Source organism: Salmo salar, chromosome 01 (assembly GCF_965601325.2).
Source record: "Salmo salar chromosome 01, fSalSal1, whole genome shotgun sequence".
Lineage (NCBI taxonomy): Eukaryota > Metazoa > Chordata > Actinopteri > Salmoniformes > Salmonidae > Salmo > Salmo salar.
Window position 1 is genome coordinate 134,449,374 of NC_138291.1, and position 23,501 is coordinate 134,472,874.

General features: G+C 42.6%; 1 protein-coding gene across 7 annotated transcripts in view; it reads left to right on the forward strand.

Annotated features, from left to right (window-relative positions):
- LOC106561224 (CBP80/20-dependent translation initiation factor) overlaps positions 1-23,501 on the forward strand; it is a 158,647-nt gene that overhangs the window by 114,286 nt on the left and 20,860 nt on the right. For all 7 annotated transcript variants that reach the window (XM_014124945.3, XM_014124977.3, XM_014124951.3 and 4 more), the window contains one exon: positions 10,065-10,220. In XM_014124945.3, coding sequence (XP_013980420.1) covers positions 10,065-10,220 — 156 coding nt within the window. The remainder of the gene's footprint in view (positions 1-10,064; positions 10,221-23,501) is intronic.

The following is a 23,501-nucleotide window of genomic DNA, read 5'->3' on the forward strand; positions in this document are numbered from 1 at the left end:
TATTGTTTGTTTATTCCATGTGTAACTCTGTTGTTGTTAGTGTCGCACTGCTTTGCTTTATCTTGGCCAGGTCGCAGTTGTAAATGAGAACTTGTTCTCAACTAGCCTACCTGGTTAAATAAAGGTGAATAAAACAAATTTTAAAAAGTATAAGTTAAATTTAAAACATGTATTGCGCCCACACTGCTTGCACGCCAAGGAGCGTCTGCGTTGCCAAGGGCTAAAATAGAATTTGTGACGCAGTTCGCACTGCAAGTCCTGCCTCTCCCATCTCCTCGTTGGTTTATAGAAGCCGGTACCCACGTGCCATCTCCTCATTGGTTATACCCACGTGGGTGACTGAAGACGAACGAGGTCAGTGGCGGTAATGCACCTAATTTATGAAAGTTGCCAATCGCAATATAAAGTCAAGAGAAGAAAAAGCCTAGGAGGAGAGATGACTAGAAGCGATTCGGTTCAACGTTTTATGTTTGGATTAATTGTCGGAGTAGAGGACCTTGTGCATTTCAGGTAAAGTAGCAACTCAATGTTTATATCCCAGGACAAATTAGCTAGCAACAGCAAGCTAGCTAAATAGGACAAATTAGCTAGCAAGTGCAAGCTAGCTAGATAAATTGCCATAAATGTTTAATGCTTTTCGACCTGTCCCCAAATTAATGTAATTGGTTCCGAGTTTTTGATATTTTAACCTGCGTGTCGTGATCGCGTTTGTTGTGGGGGCATAAATCTATGCACGATGGCGGTTTGGGTTCCGTGTTAGTGTGTAAGATCTTGAATCAGCTGTACATGTGATGGAAGAGTGCACTCCACATGTGATGGAAGAATGCACTGTGCATGCAGAGGGTTGCAATTCCATTGAATTTGGGATAGTTTAACCAAAATATGCCACAAGACCGAGAATTGCCTTGTGTATCCCACAAAAAAAGGTTCACTGTTATAAGATAACTTTTTTTAAATGAATTTAAGCAAAATTCCCCAAATTCCAGGGCTTAACTTCCCATAGAAAATGTCCGGAAAAATGCTGGACATTAACTGGAAAGTAACAGACCCTTTGCAACCCTAGTCATAACCTATTATCTCCTCTTACGCGTTGAAAAATAGAATATAGCTTGGAGCAGCAGAGTTTTTGTGTTCCACTCTTCCGTTAGGGTGTTGTCAAGGATTCCCCCTATAACCCAACCAGACATTATTCTCTGGCTGTATGGAAGTTGTTTAGACTGGCTTCTCCAGACTACCCATATATACGTTTGTCATTGATAAGCGCCTAAATTGGAATGCAGTGGCTTACGTTAACATGCTATACATTAAGTCAGAGCTCAGGTTTTCCGCTTCACAGCGCTGTATGGGTTTTGATTGACAGCAGTAATAAACTTGAGCACTGTGCGTGACAAGATGATGCCGCCGTCCCTTCCACTAAATGGGCTACTTATGCACATTTGTTGTCTGAGTGAGGGAAATGCTGTAACTCGAGAGGAGTCGATGTGTTCTGAAAGATGAGATGTTGAGGATTATAATAAATACCGCTTTGATGTCGTACAAGCAAACTACACACCCATGAGTCCAAATGTGCGCATCACATTTCCAAATCATAAAACTCATGTCATTAACAGTATCAACATTTATGATCGCTGTGTTTGATCCACAGTTACAAGGACGACATTAGGCTTGAGCAGTATACCATTCACCAAGGTATTTGGAGAAGCCACAGGGTGGTTTTTCAATAAAGTCAAAACTATTTCATTGATATTTTGCAATAAATTTGAACATTTGTAGCTACTTTTTAAGCTAATATCTACAGTCAACTTGTGCAATACATTGGGAGATAAAAAGTTTCTTCATGCTTTCTTCATTTCACATGTCACGTTATTTTACATTTGAAGCTTACTGTACCTCCCCAGAACAGTTGGGCAAATCACGCGTTTGTTTGTAAATAGCACAACGGGAGAAACCAGAAGCTGGTGTGTCCATAGCGTTCTATATCTATCTGCGAGTCTCTGTTGTGCGGCACACATGAAGTGATGAAATTACACTTCTATACAATTCACTACTAAGTGTTTGCCATCAGATATCTTATAATGACTTTCTGACAGAAGTCAAAGAGCTCTAGATGAGTTATCTTTACAGTTGCAATTTTTCCCCATTTTTTTTTCACTTGTTAGCATTTAACTAACAGTGTCTGTGATTTTTGCTATTAGTTTGTGCTAATTTTGTTAGCATTCTGTTAATAGCGACCCAATGAGCTGTTCTTGTGATTTTAGCGCCCCTTTGTGTGTTATGCGGGAATACCGCAAATCCCAGGATGAGAGAAGGACGATATGAAAATCTGGATACCGCCCAAGCCTAGATGACCCTGGGTTGTCTTAAACAGGTGTGTCGTATTGTGAAGAAAATAAACTGCGGAACACGTACTTGAATGCACTCACAACTCCATTCTAAGCACACCAAAATTACAATTGGTTTGTCTAAAGTGCCTTTTGAAAGCCTAACACTGTAAGATCATATTTTATAACTTAGCTAGCCATGTTGGCAACAGAACAAGCTTTACAATGCAGTGGCATATATTCAAACAAAATTTAACCCACTTTTTTTTTCAACATAAATGATTTAATCTTTTTTCTCTGTTTCATAATTCTCCTTAAATTCGCAAGAGGCTGAATGTATCTCACAGGAGAAAGCATCTACGCGAGCGAAACAGCGCCCTTCTGTCGCTCTTTGTGTAGGCCATCTACAGTGCATTCGGAAAGTATTCAGACCCCTTCACTTTTTCCAGATTTTGTTACATTACAGCCTTATTCTAAAAATGATTAGGTAAAACATTTCCTCATCAATCTACACACAATACCCCATAATGACAAAGTGAAAACAGGTTTTTAGACATTTTTGCAAATTTAGTAAACCTTGTTTACGTAAGTATTCAGACACTTTGCTATGACTCGAAATTGAGCTCAGGTGCATAGCAAAAAGCGAGCCGTGAGGTTGAAGGAATTGTCCGTAGAGCTCCGAGACAGGATTGTGTTGAAGCAGAGATCTGGGGAAGGGTACCAAAAAGTGTCTGCAGCATTGAAGGTCCCCAAGAACGGAGCTTTCGGGGGAGAAAGACCTTAGTCAGGGAGGTGACCAAGAACTGGAGGACACCAAGCACTGCTCATCACCTGGCCAATACCATCCCTACGGTTAAGCATGTTGGTGGCAGCATCATACTGTGGGGATGTTTTTCAGCAGCAGGGACTGGGAGATTAGTCAGGATCGAGGGAAAGATAAACGGAGCAAAGTACAGAGATCCTTGATGAATACCTGCTGCAGATCGCTCAGGACCTCAGACTGGGGCGAAGGTTCACCTTCCAACAGGACAACGACTCTAAGGACACATTCAATACAACGCAGGAGTGGCCTCGGGACAAGTTTCTGAATGTCCTCGAGTGGACCAGCCAGAGCCCGGACTTGAACCCGATCGAACATCTCTGGAGAGACCTGAAAATGGCTGTGCAGCAACGCTCCCCATCCAACCTGACAGAGCTTGAGAGGATCTGCAGAGAAGAATGGGAGAAACTCCCCAAATACAGGTGTGCCAAGCTTGTAATCACTGCCAAAGGGATTTCAACAAAGTACTGAGTAAAGGGTAAATTTGCTCAAAATTTGTCATTATGGGGTATTGTGTCTAGATTGATGAGGGGGGAAAATGATTTAATTCATTTTAGAATAAGGCTGTAACTTAAGAAAATGCAGATAAGTGAAAGGGTCTGAATACTTTCCAAATGTACTGTATCTGATGCTGTCTGGTCCAAACGAGTATGACATTGTTGCCGCCCGTAGCATTGAAGGCAAGGGAAGCCAGCGAGCATCTGGCCTCCCTTGACAAAAAAAAGTATAAGAAATTAGCGAATCAGCGTTGAGCTAAACTGATCAAACTCAACTGCGAATGGTCCTGGCGCGGCAAAAAAAAGTGTCAAGGGCTTGGCTTCCCCAGTGATATTACCCACGCACTGCTACTGTTCAAATGATGCCCACCTGAACCAGATTGCGATTTATAATGGAACTTATTTGGATTGTGTACCAAAAAACAAGTGTGCTTGCTTCACTTCGTCAATGGCAAAGCTAGGAGAGCTAAGAACACCTTTATAATTGAATGCTCTTTCCTTGAGTCATAAAAGTGCATTGAAATTACTTAGAAACTGTGCACACTTTGGAGAGGTGTGTGGCCACTTGGAGACACCAGTTAGACCTCTCACTCAAACCCTTGTTATACTTTTTTCTTATCTTGCACCTACTCCAACATTTCAATGAATATTCTTACTGAATCTATCCAGAGTGTTTTCAGATTTTGTTATCAACAAATGCTGTGAAAAGTGCAATAAATGTCAAATGCACACAACATCAACTGTCTGTTTTCATTTAGTCTTGTATCAGGTGAACTGTTGTGTCCTCACCTTTGCTTTGAAAACTTCCCCATAATCTCCCAAGTGCTCTCTTTCAATTTCCACCATTGGAAGTTATTCTGTTAGAAACATTGAAATTTGACCCTGTCCATATAGGCCAATTTCCATGAGTGTAAATTAAGATAGGCACTGAGACATCAGTCTCCTTTCTATGGATGAATCATAGATTATTCTTTCCCTCCCCCATCCCCTGGTTGCACAATAAGTGTGTGTGTGTGTGTGTGTGTGTGTGTGAGAGTGAGAGCGCACGCACAGTAAAGTGCAGTGCTGTGGGGTTAATAAGGGACCTTCTGAAAGCGGCTCTGATCACATTGGATCTGCATCACTTTTCGGTCTCAACCCCTGGTGATCTTCTGAGTTTATAGTGAGTTTCAGTATATATCTCCTCTCTACCCTAGAAGGACTTATGAGAGTCACAGTATATCTCCTCTCTCTAGCTGCTACAGAAGGATATCTTGAGGCATACCCTGTGCCCTAGTTTGGTTTTGAGGTGTCTCTGTGCTTTCTGTCCCCTACATATGGACTGACTTATAATTGTGTTAACATGTTCAATGCTAATGGTGACCTTCCGGATGTCTATATGGCTATGCCCGAATTTGATAATTTTTCATGACAAGAGTAATGCTTCATAGTGCCAGAAAGATAGAAATATTGCTGAGATGAACTCACTTTTGACGACCCAAGCTCAAGGACATACTGTAGTACAAGTACGATATACAATTATGAAATATCAATATATGATTAAGTTCCCATTCATGAAAAATGGTTGAATAGGGCCTGAAATATTTTATTTGAGAATCGCATCTATATATATTTACAATCAAATTCACAAATGTCATCCAATACCATGTCAGTTGCATTATTACTGTAACAATTCATCATATAGCTAGTGGGTAGGGAAAAGTAGCATTATTTTTGTGTCACAGCTTTGTGATTCTTGCATCCCTCCCCTCCTGAACATTTTTTGTTTATTTGGATCCCTGTTTTTAGTATTTGCAAAACTAACAGCTACTCTTACTAGGGTCCACAAAAGTACAAAACATAAGAAACAAAACACAGAGACTACTGATTTTAATACGATCTCAGATTTCATCTCCTATAAAAGTTGTCCGTCTAGAATGAACATAGTGGTTTTGTTTCACATCTACAAATACATTTTTTTAACTAAATTTGATATAAAACCATTTGTGTTTGTCGTACAACGATGGGACTAGTTGCTATCAATGCAGAAGGTTCATCGTTTTCCAGCGCTATCCGGAATATGAAGGTGCGACGTGTCCTTCCGCTATAAATTGACAGTCTGATCAGCGAATGAAAGTTAAGGCGTGTCTTCCCAGCTTCCAATGGCTGTGGATATGCAACCTGATACCTCAGTCTTGTAAGGCGCACTCAAATTCAAGCTGGGAAGTGTGGCTATCAGCCAAACTGTTGTGAAGCGAATTTGCTTAACTTCTATGGGCTAGGTGGGATGCTAGCGTTCACCTGCGGGACACAGCCAGTGAAATATCAGGGCAGCAAATTCAAAAACAACAAAATGTCATAATTCAGCTTTCTCAAACATACACATTTACATTTAAGTCATTTAGCAGACGCTCTTATCCAGAGCGACTTACAAATTGGTGCATTCACCTTATGATATCCAGTGGAACAACCACTTTACAATAGTGCATCTAAATCTTTTAAGGGGGGGGGGGATTAGAAGGATTACTTTATCCTATCCTAGGTATTCCTTAAAGAGGTGGGGTTTCAGGTGTCTCCGGAAGGTGGTGATTGACTCCGCTGTCCTGGCGTCGTGAGGGAGCTTGTTCCACCATTGGGGTGTCAGAGCAGCAAACAGTTTTGACTGGGCTGAGCGGGAACTGTGCTTCCTCAGAGGTAGGGGGGCCAGCAGGCCAGAGGTGGATGAACGCAGTGCCCTTGTTTGGGTGTAGGGCCTGATCAGAGCCTGAAGGTATGGAGGTGCCGTTCCCTTCACAGCTCCGAAGGCAATCACCATGGTCTTGTAGCGGATGCGAACTTCAACTGGAAGCCAGTGGAGAGAGCGGAGGAGCGGGGTGACGTGAGAGAACTTGGGAAGGTTGAACACCAGACGGGCTGCGGCGTTCTGGATGAGTTGTAGGGGTTTAATGGCACAGGCAGGGAGCCCAGCCAACAGCGAGTTGCAGTAATCCAGACGGGAGATGACAAGTGCCTGGATTAGGACCTGCGCCGCTTCCTGTGTGAGGCAGGGTCGTACTCTGCGAATGTTGTAGAGCATGAACCTACAGGATCGGGTCACCGCCTTGATGTTCGTGGAGAACGACAGGGTGTTGTCCAGGATCACGCCAAGGTTCTTAGCACTCTGGGAGGAGGACACAAGGGAGTTGTCAACCGTGATGGCGAGATCATGGAACGGGCAGTCCTTCCCCGGGAGGAAGAGCAGCTCCGTCTTGCCGAGGTTCAGCTTGAGGTGGTGATCCGTCATCCACACTGATATGTCTGACAGACATGCAGAGATGCGATTCGCCGCCTGGTTATCAGAAGGGGGAAAGGAGAAGATTAATTGTGTGTCGTCTGCATAGCAATGATAGGAGAGACCATGTGAGGATATGACAGAGCCAAGTGACTTGGTGTATAGCGAGAATAGGAGAGGGCCTAGAACAGAGCCCTGGGGGACACCAGTGGTGAGAGCGCATGGTGCGGAGACAGATTCTCGCCACGCCACCTGGTAGAAGCGACCTGTCAGGTAGGACGCAATCCAAGCGTGGGCCGCGCCGGAGATGCCCAACTCGGAGAGGGTGGAGAGGAGGATCTGATGGTTCACAGTATCAAAGGCAGCAGATAGGTCTAGAAGGATGAGAGCAGAGGAGAGTTAGTTAGCTTTAGCAGTGCGGAGAGCCTCCGTGACACAGAGAAGAGCAGTCTCAGTTGAATGCCCAGTCTTGAAACCTGACTGATTAGGATCAAGAAGGTCATTCTGAGAGAGATAGCAGGAGAGCTGGCCAAGGACGGCACGTTCAAGAGTTTTGGAGAGAAAAGAAAGAAGGGATACTGGTCTGTAGTTGTTGACATCGGAGGGATCGAGTGTAGGTTTTTTCAGAAGGGGTGCAACTCTCGCTCTCTTGAAGACGGAAGGGACGTAGCCAGCGGTCAAGGATGAGTTGATGAGCGAGGTGAGGTAGGGGAGAAGGTCTCCGGAAATGGTCTGGAGAAGAGAGGAGGGGATAGGGTCAAGTGGGCAGGTTGTTGGGCGGCCGGCCGTCACAAGACGCGAGATTTCATCTGGAGAGAGAGGGGAGAAAGAGGTCAAAGCACAGGGTAGGGCAGTGTGAGCAGGACCAGCGGTGTCGTTTGACTTAGCAAACGAGGATCGGATATCGTCAACCTTCTTTTCAAAATGGTTGACGAAGTCATCCGCAGAGAGGGAGGGGGGGGGGGGGGAGCAAAGAGCTTCCTAGGGTTAGAGACAGATGCTTGGAATTTAGAGTGGTAGAAAGTGGCTTTAGCAGCAGAGACCGAAGAGGAGAATGTAGAGAGGAGGGAGTGAAAGGATGCCAGGTCCGCAGGGAGGCGAGTTTTCCTCCATTTCCGCTCGGCTGCCCGGAGCCCTGTTCTGTGAGCTCGTAGTGAGTCGTCGAGCCACGGAGCAGGAGGGGAGGACCGAGCCGGCCTGGAGGATAGGGGACAGAGAAAATCAAAGGATGCAGAAAGGGAGGAGAGGAGGGTTGAGGAGGCAGAATCAGGAGATAGGTTGGAGAAGGTTTGAGCAGAGGGAAGAGATGATAAGATGGAAGAGGAGAGAGTAGCGGGAGAGAGAGAGCAAAGGTTGGGACGGCGCAATACCATCCGAGTAGGGGCAGAGTGAGAAGTGTTGGATGAGAGCAAGAGGGAAAAGGATACAAGGTAGTGGTCGGAGATTTGGAGGGGAGTTGCAATGAGATTAGTGGAAGAACAGCATCTAGTAAAGATGAGGTCAAGCGTATTGCCTGCCTTGTGAGTAGGGGGGGAAGGTGAGAGGGTGAGGTCAAAAGAGGAGAGGAGTGGAAAGAAGGAGGCAGAGAGGAATGAGTCAAAGGTAGACGTGGGGAGGTTAAAGTCACCCAGAACTGTGAGAGGTGAGCCATCTTCAGGAAAGGAACTTATCAAGGCGTCAAGCTCAGCAATACACCATTTTAAAGATACACATCTCCTTGATGTAACCACATTGTCCGATTTCAAAAAGGCTTTACAGCAAAAGCAAAACATTACATTATGTTAGAGTACATAGACAAAAATAATCACACAGCCATTTTCCAAGCAAGGACATGTGTCAATAAAACCCAAAACACAGCTAAATGAAGCACTAACCTTTGACGATCTTCATCAGATGACACTCCTAGGACATTATGTTACACAATACATGTATGTTTTGTTCGGTAAAGTTCATATTTATATCCAAAAACAGCATTTTACATTGGCGCGTGATGTTCAGAAAATGTATTCCCACCAAAACGTCCGGTGAATGTGCACATCAATTTACAAAAATACTCATCATAAACGTTGACAAAATGTATAACAATTATTTAAAGAATTCTAGATAGACTACTCCTGGATGCAACCGCTGTGTCAGATTTGAAAATAGCTTTACGGAGAAAGCACATTTTTCAATATTCTGAGTACATAGCTAGCCATCACGGTGAGCTATACAGACACCCACCAAGTTCGGGGCAACCTAAACTCAGAATTAGTATTAGAAATATTCTCTTACCTTTGCTGATCTTTGTCAGAATGCACTCCCAGTACTGCTACTTCCACAAGAAATGTTGTTTTTGTTCCAAATAATCCATATTTATGTCCAAATACCTCCGTTTTGTTCGTGCGTACAGATCACTTATCCAAAGGCATAACACGCGAGCGCGGAACCAGAGACAAAAAGTCAAAATGTTCCATTACCGTACTTAGAAGCATGTCAAACGCTGTTTAAAATCAATCTTTATGGTATTTTTAACGTAAAATTGCGATAATATTCCTACCGGACAATAGCGTATTCATTCAAGGAGAAAAAGAAGGAACAGCGTGCTCACGTGTCCGCGCATATCCAATCCCTTTGTTGCCAGGCAGTCCACTCAGAAACTGAGCTCCTATTATCTGCCCCGTGACAGGAGAATGCTCAAACCACTTTCTGAAGGCTTTAGACAGCCAATGGAAGCCTTAGGAAGTGCAACGTAACCCCATGGGTACAATTCTCAGATCCTCCACTTCCTGGCTGACTTTTCTCAGGTTTTTGCCTGCCATATGAGTTCTGTTATACTCACAGACACCATTCAAACAGTTTTAGAAACTTCAGTGTTTTCTATCCAAATCTACTAATAATATGCATATTCTAGTTTCTGTGCCAGAGTAGTAACCTGTTTAAATTGGGTACGTTTTTCATCCGGCCGTAAAAATACTGTCCCCTAGCCCAGACAGGTTAACAGAGGCTGATTTTATAAGTGAAATACCTTGATAAAACAATTTAAATATGACACAATTATGCTTAACCTGGTTAACATTGTATTCACCCCTCTCTCTGTCCCCTACCGAAGGACTTTTCTCTGCTGTGTTATGTTGTTTTTACAGTATCATGTCTCTGCTCCCTAACATTAAATCTCTCCTCTCTGTCCTCTACAGAAGGACTTCTCTCGTCGGGAGGAGCTGCAGGCATCTGACGTGGAGCGCTGGTTGGGGTTCATCACCTTCCTGTGTGAGATGTTTGGAACAATGAGGTCCAGTGCCGGAGAGCCCTTCAGAGTCCTGGTCTGTCCCATATACACCTGTCTCAGAGAGGTTAGTACACACCTACCTCCATACCACCATAAACACACATCTTCCTCTATACACTGACATGCCTACTAACACACCTCCACCTGAGAGCCCTTCAGAGTCGCCCCCATGTCGCAGAGAGGATAGTACACTCTCACACACGGACATTCCACCTCTACTCATCTTTGCCCAACTATAAAGCAATGTAACCTACATACAGTACTATAACGTTGGCTATCTTCCAATATCTACACTAGCATACCACTGCAGGGACATTATTTCTGGATGGATATTGGAACAGACACAACATGTCATTCGCTACGATCACAACGCTTCCTCATTCAGAGGGCTGTTCCATCTACCCATCCCACAGCACAGCACTTTTAGTAATTGGGGAAAAAAACTAAAGGGGGAAGATGATTCCGGTAACACCTGCCTTGCCTCAAAGGTTCCAATTCCCATCAGCAGAAGTGGTCTGTCACAATGGCTCTGACCATTTCCATGAAAACCAGAGACCGCAGACAGACGCGGTAGCAATCTGGGGCTTTACCACTGAAGAATAAGCAGAAGTGGTCGAGACACAGACATGCGAGACAGACAGTGAGATGGGGAGGATGGAGGGTTTAGATGAACAGTTTAAAGTGAAATCAAATACTAGGAAAACCACCAGACAATCGAGCATTTAGCCTATCATAGCCTGGTCCCAGATTTGTTTGTGCTGTATAGCCAACTCCTAGTTGTTTTCTTTTCAAATGACCACGAGTTGTCAAGACAGCACAAACAGATCTAGGACAAGGTTAGCAATTAGCCTTCATTTTCTTACCTCTCTTAGCTTGAGAATCAAATGTAATTCCTCACATGCTTCAGAGACAGGTGTGGACTAACAGTGAAATGCTTACTTACTTACAAGAAAAATAACAAGTAAAACTAACATGGCTATATATAGGAAGTAGATAATAACATGGCTATATACAGGGAGTACCAGTACTGAGTGCAGGGGTACGAGGTAATGTGTGTATGTAATGTACATAGAGGTAGGGGTAAAGTGACTAGCAGCTGTGTGTGGGGGGTGGTAAGAGTCCAGTGTACAGTAAGTATGTGTGGGTTAGCTATTTAGCATTCTTGTTTAGAAGTTTTATGGCTTGGGGGTAGAAGCTGTTCAGGGTCCTGTTGGTTCCAGACGCAGAGTGCAGAGAGAACGGGCTGGAGTCTTAGAAACATTTTCGACACCGCCTGTTATAGAGGTCCTGGATGGCAGGGAGCTCGGCCCTGGTGATGTACTGGGCCGTACTCACTCTGCAGCACCTTGCGGTCAAATGCCAAGCAGTTGTCATAGCAAGCGGTGATGCAGCCAGTCAAGATGCTCTCGATGGTGCAGCTGTAGAACTTTTTGAGGATCTGAGGGCCCATGCCAAACCTTTTCAGCCTCCTGAGGAGGAAGAGGCGTTGTCGTGCCTTCTTCACAACTGTGTTAGTGTGTTTGGACCATAGTGATGTGGACACCGAGGAACTTGAAGCTCTCGACCCGTTCCACTACAGCGCCGTTGATGGGAATCGGGTTGTGCTTGGCCCTCCGTTTCCTGTAGTCCCCGATCATCTCCTTTGTCTTAATAACGTTGTGGGAGAGGTTGTTGTTGGCCTGGCACCATATTGCCAGGTTTCTGACCTCCCTATAGGCTGTCTCATCGTTGTCTGTGATCAGGCCTACCACCGTTGTGTCGTCGGTGAACTTAATGATGGTGTGACGTGCCATGCCGTGGTGGGGGGGCTAGCGTAAGGAGAAAGCGCGAGAGATCTGCCACCATGCTTGCCTGCCGGAGGGTCCAGTTGTCGGAGCCCACCTCTTCAGAATCCCAGTGATGCAAGATGTTTATGTCTGGTTTTCATGGTGACATCCTATATCCAGCCACCCATGTACACACACAGACTTGTGGGTTCCAGTGTGTGGTCCATGCCTGGGCTGGCTGGAATAGTGAATAAGCTCCAAGAATGTCACTGGCACTTTTACAACCGCTGCTTTGAAGTGGCCCGGCACACACAGACACGCACATACTGTTCTCTACAAATACACACATACCACAATCAATCATTCTGCATTGTTGGACTAAAGGCTGGGGTCTCCTGTCTGTGACATGCTAGCATTGTTTGTCTTAGCTGTTGGGATGCTCCGAGAGCCAGGGAGGGATTGCGTGTGTGTGTTATAAGTATGTTAGAGCCTGACCCCACACTCTCCATAACTGCATGATGTAGAATTGTCATTATTTTATTCCACTTGCGATACACATTTACTATTGTTGCACCGAAATAGTTTATTTCTTTGCAGTGTACGCCTGCACCTCACTTTCATGCGCGAATACACACACACACCAGACGTCTCTCTCACTGCAGTTACTCAGGAAGCTCTGTGGTGTCGGCAGCACTAGCCGCAGTCTTCCTCTAGAGTCTCTGTCAGGCTCCTCTCTTCTCTGCATAGGAGTGAAATCACAGTGACGCTCGCCCACTCACAAACACTCCTGCCAGAGAGAGAGAGAGCGAGAAAGAAAGTGGGGGTGTGGGGGGTAAGAGCAATAAAAGGATAGAGAGATGAGCGAAGGTGTATGCAGCACCCCCCCATTGCTACTGTTCACCCCAGCCTCCACACACCACTGACAGGTGCCAGACATGCCTTGCACACACTGGCACTGGCACTCCCAGGCGGCGACAATCTAACACCTCCACAGACGCTATACGGCTGTAAAATTGTAACATGTAGGAGGGTGGGGGGACACCTCACATTCCTATACCCTGTATTAAAACCATAATGCTGGGTTTACAGTTATTGAAGGACATATAGGGTATAGAGTGCACTGTGAGCAGGCAGAAGGACATGGGTACACATAGGAGGGCGCTGTCTGGGAGCATTCTCCTGGATATTTTACTCAAAGCTCAGAAACACCTAGTCTCTGTACCCCACACATTCAAAGTCCCTCAGTTGAGCAGGAATTTCAAACACAGATTCAACAACAAAGACCAGGGAGATTTTTGAATGCCTCAGGAAGGGCACCATTTGGTAGATGGATAAAAATAAAGAAAATTAGACGTTGAATATCTCTTTGAACATGGCGAAATTATTAATTATCCTTTGGATGGTGTATCAATACACTACAAAGATATAGTTGCTGGAGAGGAAGGAAACCGCTCAGGGATTTCACCATGAGGCCAATGGTGACTTTAAAACAGTTAGATTTTAATGGCTGTGATGGGAGAGAACTAATTGAGAGTGAAAAGATGGAAGACTGTACAGAATAAAAAGATTCCAAAACATGCGTTCTGTTTGTAACAAAGCACTAAAGTAATACTGCAAAAAATGTGGCAACGCTATTAACTTTTTACATTACTGAGTACCACTCTCCATATTTTCAAGCATACTGGTGGCTGCATCATATTATGGGTATGCTTGTAATTGTTAAGGACTGGGGAGGTTTTCGGGATAAAAAAGAAACTGAATGGAGCTAAGCACAGGCAAAATCCTAGAGGAAAGCCTGGTTCAGTCTGCTTTCCATCAGACACTGGGAGATTAATTCATCTTTCAGCAGGACAAGAACCACAAACACAAGGCCAAGGTAGCCTAGTGGTTAGAGCGTTGGGCCAGTAACCGAAAGGTTGCTGGATCAAATCCCCGGGCTGACAAAGTAAAAATCAATCGTTCTGCCCCTGAACAAGGCAGTTATCCCACTGTTCCCCGGTAAGCCATCATTGTAAATAAGAATTTGTTCTTAACTGACTTGCCTAGTTAAATAAAATAGAGTTGCTTACCAAGATGACATTGAATGTTCCAGAGTGGCCTAGTTAGTTTTCACTTAAATCGGCTTGAGAATCTATGGCAAGACTTGAAAATGGCTGTATAGCAATGATCAACAACTAACTTGACAGAGCTTGAACAATTTTAGAAAGAATTATATGAAAATATTGTATAATCCAGGTGTGGAAAGCTCTTAGAGACTTACCCAAAGACTCACAGCTGTAATCGCTGCCAAAGGTGATTCTAACATGCATTGACTTAGGGGTGTGAATACTTATGTAAATTAAATATTTCTAATTCATTTTCTGTAAATGTGTAAACATTTCTAAAAACATGTTTTACTTTGTCGTTATGGAGTATTGTGTGTTGATGGGTGAGAAAAAAATCTATTTAATCCATTTTGAATTCTATCAATACTTTCTGGCACCCCCAACTCCCTCTGTATGGCAGGCTCACACATATTCTAGCTGTAATTCTCTGGGGTTATCAACTCATATTTTTCCTAATCAAATGCAGACGGAAACGAACAGGATGTTTACGTTATGTACAGTCGAAGTCGGGAGTTTACATACCTTAGCCAAATACATTTAAACTCACTTTTTCACAATTCCTGACATTTAATCCAAGTAAAAGATTCCCTGTTTTAGGTCAGTTAGGATCACCACTTTATTTTAAGAATGTGAAATGTCAGAATAATAGTAGAGAGAATGATTTCAGCTTTTATTTCTTTCATCACATTCCCAGTGGGTCAGAAGTTTACATACACTCGATTAGTATTTGGTAGCATTGCCTTTAAATTGTTTAACTTGGGTCAAACATTTCAAGTAGCCTTCCACAAGCTTCCCACAATAAGTTAGGTGAATTTTGGCCCGTTCCTCCTGACAGAGCTGGTGTAACTGAGTCAGGTTTATAGGCCTCCTTACTCGCACACTATTTTTCAGTTCTGCCCACAAATGTTCTATAGGATTGAGGCCAGGGCTTTGTGATGGCCACTCAATACCTTGACTTTGTTGTCCTTAAGCCATTTTTCCACAACTTTGGAAGAATGCTTGGGGTCATTGTCCATTTGGAAGACCCATTTGCGACCAAGCTTTAACTTCCTGACTGAGGTCTTGAGATGTTGCGTCAATATATCCACATAATTTCCCTTCCTCATAATGCCATCTATTTTGTGAAGTGCAACAGTCCCTCCTGCAGCTAAGCGCCCCCACAACATGATGCTGCCACCCTCGTCCTTCACGGTTGGGATGGTGTTCTTCGGCTTGCAAGCCTCCCTCTTTTTCCTCCAAACATAACAATGGTCATTATGGCCGAACAGTATTATTTTTGTTTCATCAGACCAGAGGACATTTCTCCAAAATGTATGATCTTTGTCCCCATGTGCATTTGCAAACCATAGTCTGGCTTTTTTATGGCGGTTTTGGAGCAGTGGCTTCTTCCTTGCTGAGCGGCCTTTCAGGTTATGTCAATATATGACTTGTTTTACTGTGGGTATAGATACTTTTGTACCTGTTTCCTCCAGCATCTTCACAAGGTCCTTTGCTGTTGTTCTTGGGATTGATTTGCACTTTTCGCACCAAAGTATGTTCATCTCTAGGAGACGGAACGCGTCTCCTTCCTGAGCGGTAGGACAGCTGCGTGGTCCCATGGTGTTTATACTTGCATACTATTGTTTGTACAGATGAACGCGGTAGCTTCAGGTGTTTGGAAATTGCTCCCAAGGATGAACCAGACTTGTGGAGGTCTACAAAATAAATTCTGAGTTCTTGGCTGATTTTCTTTTGAGTTTCCCATGATATCAAGCAAAGAGGCAATGAGTTTGAAGGTAGGCCTTGAAATACATCCACAGGTACACCTCCAATTGACTCAAATGATGTCAATTAGCCTATCAGAAGCTTCTAAAGCCATGACGGAATTTTCCAAGCTGTTTAAAGGCACAGTCAACTTAGTGTATGTAAACTTCTGACCCACTGGAATTGTGATACAGTGAATTATAAGTGAAATAATCTGTAAACAATTGTTGTAAAAATGACTTGTGACATGCACAAAGTAGATGTCCTAACCGACTTACCAAAACTCTCGATTGTTAACAAGAAATTTGTGGAGTGGTTGAAAAATGAGTTTTAATGACTCCAACATAAGTGTATGCAAACTTCCGACTTCAACTGTATATTGTGTACTGTATACTACTGTGTCTACATTGTCTGCGAATCCACAGAATACACAGAGCAATCATCCTCTCAGATCATGTAAATGACTAACTGAGACATGGCAGTTAACACTAAAGCAGTCAGCAAAAATCCTTATCTCAGGGTTAGGTATTTCATCAATCGCTGAGATGCTACTTCTAGAGCAAGAGCTCAGTATCGGAGATATAGGTGAGAGGTCACAATGGCTGGCATGGGCCCTGTTTAAAAGGACTGCACTATATAGGGAATAGGGTGCCATTTAGGACACAGCCGTGGAGAGTACCCAATTAGGTCTGGGCTCCATGTCCCAACATGCTTCCGAATGCTTCAGGTTTGGCTGCCGAACCAAACAACTGTGCTTGCATACACCCTTAACCCCCTAAAGTCGATGTCCGCGAACTTGCGAAAATCTAGTTGGTTTAACCTCTATGGGCTAGGTGGGACCCGTGGTGCGCGCTAGCGTCCCACCCGTGGTGCACTCCATCAACAGCAGGTGCATTTCAAGAGCGGCAAATTTGAATCCAAATAAATGTCAAAATTCAAATTTTTCAAACATACAACTATTTTACACCCTTTGAAAGATAAACATCTCCTTAATCTAACCACGTTTTACGATTTCAAAAAGGTTTTACGGCGAAAGCATAAATTTAGAGTATGTTAGGACAGTACATTTACAAGAGTTGTGTGTAATGTTTTGTCAATTCAAAGACAGGGTCACCAAAACCATAAAACCAGCTAAAATGATGCACTAACCTTTTACAATCTCCATCAGATGACACTCCTAGGACATTATGTTAGACAATGCATGCATTTTTAGTTCTATCAAGTTCATATTTATATCCAAAAACAGCGTTTTACTATGGCATTGATGTTGAGGAAATCGTTTCCCTCCAATAACCGGCAGTCAAGTCAACACCACAAATTAAATAATTAAAATTAGAAAACATTGGTAAAATATTATATTGTCATTTAAAGAATTATAGATTTACATCTCTTGAACGCAATCAATTTGCCAGATTTAAAAATAACCTTACTGGGAAATCACACTTTGCAATAATCTGAGCACTGCGCCCAGAAAAATACGCGTTGCGATACAGACTAGACGTCATGTTGGGGAGATCTAAAATCGAAAATACTATGTAAATAATCCATTACCTTTGATTCTCTTCATCAGATGTCACTTCCAGGTATCACAGGTCCATAACGAATGTAGTTTTGTTCAAAAAAGCTCATCATTTATGTCCAAAAATCTCCGTCTTGTTAGCACATGATCTAAGCCAGCCGGACTTCTCGTCATGAACGAGGGGAAAAAATATATTTACGTTCGTTCAAACATGTCAAACGTTGTATAGCATAAATCATTAGGGCCTTTTTTAACCAGAACATGAATAATATTCAAGGTGGACGAATGCATACTCTTTTATAACGTGTTGGAACGAGGGTACCCAACATGAACTCGCGCGCCAGGTGTCTAATGGGCCATCATCGTTCCATGGCTCTTGTTCGGTCAGATCTCCCTCCAGAAGACTCAAAACACTTTGTAAAGGCTGGTGACATCTAGTGGAAGCAATAGGAAGTGCCAAAATATTCCTCAGCCCCTGTGTTTTTCAATGGGATAGGTTTAAAGGTAATACAACACATCAGGTATCCACTTCCTGTCAGAAAATGTCTCAGGGTTTTGCCTGCCAAATGAGTTCTGTTATACTCACAGACACCATTCAAACAGTTTTAGAAACTTTAGAGTGTTTTCTATCCATATATAATAAGTATATGCATATTCTAGTTACTGGGTAGGATTAGTAACCAGATTAAATCGGGTACATTTTTTTTATCCAGCCGTGCAAATACTGCCCCCTAGCCCTAACAGGTTAATACAAAAATCCTAATTTAAAAATCTGTCAGTTTAAACTTGAGATACAGTATCTGTTTTTTTGCGTTGGATGCATCTCAATCTACTGCGTCCTCCAAGGGGTGGCAGGCAGTCTAGTGGTTAGAGTGTTGGGCCAGTAACCGATAGGTTGCTAGATCGAATCCCCGAACTGACAAGGTAAAAATCTGTCATTCTGCCCCTCAACAAGGCAGTTAACCCACTGTTCCTAGCCCGTCATTGTAAATAAGAATGTGCTCTTAACTGACTTGCCTAGTTAAATAAAGGTACAAAAAATAAGTTGTTACATATGACCTGTCAACTTCTGTCTGTATTATCCAAACAGTTTGGGCTACACACTTATATGACCCCTCTGTGGCAAGTGACTTTCTGTTTTGTTCTAGGACGCCCACAAGACTCATCTGAAGGTCCCCCAGTACCAGTTAAATTTTTTTTTTTTTTTATAAAAGTATATATGGACACTTTAGTTCCCACAATAATGGGTTAAATACATGTAAAAAGTATATATATATTATAAATACTTCCTGATATTTCTTACATTTCTCAGATATAGGACAGACACTTCAGAACAATTTTTTTTGCGGGGGGACTATCTGTTGTTCCATGTAGTGAATATGTTATTCAACGCATTTGTATGGGCTAATAGCAGTAAGGCCCAAAGTAAATAATTTTTCATCAAATAATTGGAGAACAAAAAAAAGATACTTCAAGGGGTCTTAATTCAAAATCAAATCGCTAAATGATCCTTGGTATGACCTTCATAAAACAATTCCATATAGCATAGTAGAACCCCCTCCCCCGGCTTAGACTTATGGGTTAAAAGACCTTCGCTTGAAAAATTTGAAAAAGCGGCAATAGTACGGTTTGTCCATCTTGAGACACTATAGCCAGTATACACTTCCTCAAAATAGTCAGAATTAATTTTACATCTAATATGTTTGGTGCAGTATTTTGCAAGTGAAAAATGTGCATGAAACGAGTCATCTGTCCTTGAATGACAACAAACACTTCATTGAAGAATCCCTACAGGTGACCAATCACCAAAGGGGCGAAGACTTCGGCTTCCAAACTTAGGCTTGCCTCGAACATTTAGTGTGCACGGACAGCCCAAAAATACCTTGCCAAAGGCCAAAATAACAAAAACTTCACAAAATGTTATCATAATATATGCACAAACTTTTCCGAACTGTTTCGGATGGGAAGCATGCGGACGCCTTTAGAGCACCACTTCAGGCTGCAGCTGTAGACACTGGTAGCTTACGGCAGTCAGATATTAGACAGTATTTACATGGCTTTCATCGGCTAGGCTCCCTCCACACGCCAGCCAAGTGTGATGTAGCCTACATGTTCTCTGCTGTCTGGTAGAACAGGTTTAGATAATTACAGGTGTGTTGAATGTGTATCTGGATGGACTGTAGTTACATGACAGGTGTATAGGTAGGTACTAGACTGTATTGGCACCCTTGATAAAAATGAGCAAAAAAGACGAATAAATAGTACAAATACTGGGTATGTATTGTATGCCCCAATAATTTTTTTTACAATTATATTATTTTATTACTAATACAATTGTTCAGAGAAAGAGATTTTGTTTAACAAGTAAAACAATAAATCTAAAAAAGATGGGGGGGTCAAAATTATTGGCACCCCTGTTTTCAATACTGCAGCACCCTCCCCTTGCTAGGATAACGACACTGAGCCTTTTTCTAAAATGTGCCCAGCCAGCTGTATCTGGGCTTTTTACATTTTATAAAAGTACAGACTCAGAGCTTCAAAATTGTATATCATACATTGTAGTTGGGGAAAGTTATGCTGCTTTAAAAGTTGATAAACTTGTAACCCCACTTGTGAGAAAAGGCTCCTGAAAACGCCCCTGGGGTTCTAACACCAGTTCGAGAGCTCTTCTTTGTGAATGCCTATTGAGCATTGTTCACGCCCTCTTAGGTCTTCGCACCACCCATCTCTTTAGGATTTCACATGTGAACTGGTCTCTTTGTGAATTGGGTCTCTCTTTTTTTTCTCCTTTGTTTAGCTAGCTAAACAAGGCCATGAGCACCAGCTAAATTCAGGGCAGAAATGTTGTTGAGAGCTGTAGCAACACTTTTGCAGTTGTCCATAGCTATATCATCCCAAAAATATGAGATGGCAAACATTATGTACAGTGCATTCGGAAAGTATACACACCACTTCACTTTTTCCACATTTTGTTACCTTACAGCCTTACCCCATAATGACAAAGCGAAAACAGGTTTTTAGACATTTTTTAAATTTATGAAAATAAAAAGATACCTTATTTACGTAAGTATTCAGATTATTTGCTATGAGACTCGAAATTTAGCTCGTGCATCCTGTTTCCATTAATCATCCTTGAGATGTTTCTACAACTTGATTGGAGTCCACCTGTGGTAAATTCAATTGATTTGGACATTATTTGGAAAGGCACACACCTGTCTATATAAGGTCCCACAGTTGACAGTGCATGTCATAGCAAAAACCAATCCATGAGGTCGAAGGAATTGTCCGTAGAGCTCAGAGACAGGATTGTGTCGAGACACAGATCTGGGGAAGGGTACCAAAAACATTCTGTAGCATTGAAGGTCCCTAAGAACACAGTGGACTCCATCATTCTTAAATGGAAGAAATTTGGAACCACCAAGGCTCTTCCGAGAACTGGCCGCCCTGCCAAACTGAGCAATCGGGGGAGAAGGGAGGTGACCAAGAACCTGATGGTCACTCTGACAGAGCCCCAGACTTCCTCTGTGGAGATGGCAGAACCTTCCAGAAGGACAACCATCTCTGCAGCACTCCACCAAATCAGGCCTTTATGGTAGAGTGGGAAGATGGAAGCCAGTCCTCAGTAAAAGGCACATGACATCCCGCTTGGAGTTTGCCAAAAGGCATCTAAAGGACTCTGACCATGAGCATGGTGGTGGCAGCATCATGCTGTGGGGATGGTTTTCAGCGGCAGGGACTTCGACACTAGTCAGGATCGAGGGAAAGATTAACGGAGCAAAGTACAGAGAGATCCTTGACAAAAACCTGTTCCAAAGTGCTCAGGACCTCAGACTGGGGCGAAGGTTCACCTTCCAACAGGACAACGACCCTAAGCACACAGCCAAGACAACGCAGTAGTGGCTTCAGGACAAGTCTCAATGTCCTTGAGTAGCCCAGCCCAAGCCCAGACTTGAACCTGATCGACTTGAAAGTAGCTGTGCAGCGACTCTCCCCTTCCAACCTGACAGAGCTTGAGAAGATCTGCAGAGAAGAATGGGAGAAACTTCCCAAATACAGGTGTGCCAAGCTTGTAGTGTCATACCCAAGAAGACTTGAGACTGTAATCGCTGCCAAAGGTGCTTCAACAAAGTACTGAGTAAAGGATCTGAATACTTAGTTTGTAAATGTGATATTATTATAATCTTTTATATATATACATTTGCATACATTTCTAAAAACCTGTTTTTGCGGGGTGTTGTGTGTAGATTGATGAAGGGAAAAAACGATTTTAATACATTTTATAATAAGGCTTTAACGTAACAGAATGTGAAAAAGTTCATTGGGTCTAAATTCTATCCGAATGCATTGACCAGGGAAGGTCCCAGTCTGTTATAGACAGAAACCTGTGACATGACAGACCAATCAGGACTCACTTCTCGGCATGTCCAGCTCCTGCATTATCTCAGCCAATAGAGCTCACCAGCTTATAGTCCTAAAAAAAAAATGAAATTAGTTAACATTTTCTACCTCTCGTTCGTTGACTGTTCCTACGGGGGACAGAATGAGGTTTTGGGATATACGCCGAAAATAAGTCCTGACTTAGGAGTTCTTTTGTTTTGTTCTATGATATATCAGTCAGTTAACATTACTCTTATAAATTATGAAGCCTTAATGTGCTTTATGTGCTTGTGTTGATGACATAAATGCTTCAAAATTCACAAAAAAGTTAGCTGAAGATTATCTCATAGAACAAAACGTATAAGATCTCCTAAGCCTGTGTTTACCACAGACTTTATTTTCGCTGTTTATGGGGATAAAAAAGAACATTAATTTCCCAATAGGATTTGGCCAACGAGCCATGGCGTAGATAGCCTCCGTTAGTGCCGACAAAACGGCGCCATAACTATTACTCTTTATCAGGGCAAGCCAGGAAGGATCCTGTCCTATTCTCTATATAGTGGAGTGCTTTCTCCTTGGCTCAACTAGGCTTGTAATTTAAGATCACATACCAGTTTTTTATTAAGGCACATGAAAGTTCACATGTTCAAGAAGGCATTTCTGGACAAAGAAATAATATATTTTTTTAAATTCAAGCGGCCTTACTGTGAAGTAGGAACTAGCTTCAAACGCCCACTTTCTTGAATCCGGTCACAAATGTTTTATGAGATTGGAGAACGCATTGGGAGGGATCTTAGACCATTCCTCCATACAGATTCTTTCCAGATCCTTGATATCCTTAGTCTTCCCTCATTGGCTGCCGCCTTCAATTCAAACCACAGGTTTTCAATGGGGTTAACATCTGGAGACAGATGGCCATTGAAAATGTTTTATTTTTTGGTAAATGTACAATTTCTTTGTAGATTTGTGTGTGTGCTTGGAGTTATTGTCTTGCTAGAAGATCCACTTGCAGCCCAATTTTAGCCTCCTGGCAGAGGCAAACAGGTTTTTGGCTAAAATGTCCTGGTACTTGGTAAAGTTTAGGATGCCGTTGACCTTAACAAGGGCCCCAGGACCAGTGGAAGCAAAATAGCCCTATAACATAGAGAGCTCATATTAATAATATGCATGTCAATCTCTCCTGACTGGAAGTGGTGGAGAGATTGACTTCATCACTACTTTTATTTATGAGAGGTATTGACATGTTGAATGCACCAAGCAAGTCTGTCTAAACTACTGGCACACAGCTCGGACACCCATGCATACCCCACAAGACATGCCACTAGAGGCCGACCGATTATGATTTTTTTTTTTTTTTACACCGATACCAATTGGAGGACCCCCCCAAAAAAAGCTGCCGATTTAATCGGCCGATTTGTTTATTTATTTGTAATAATGACAATTACAACAATACTGAATGAACACTTATTTTAACTTAATATAATACATCAATAAAATCTATTTAGCCTCAAATAAATAATGAAACATGTTCAATTTGGTTTAAATAATGCAAAAACAAAGTGTTGGAGAAGAAAGTAAAAGTGCAATATGTGCCATGTAAAAAAAGCTAACGTTTAATTTCCTTACTCAGAACATGAGAACATATGAAAGCTGGTGGTTCCTTTTAACATGAGTCTTCAATATTCCCAGTTAAGACGTTTTAGGTTGTAGTTATTATAGGAATTATAAGACTATTTCTCTCTATAGGATTTGTATTTCATATACCTTTGACTATTGGATGTTCTTATAGGCACTTTAGTATTGCCAGTGTAGCAGTATAGCTTCCGTCCCTGTCC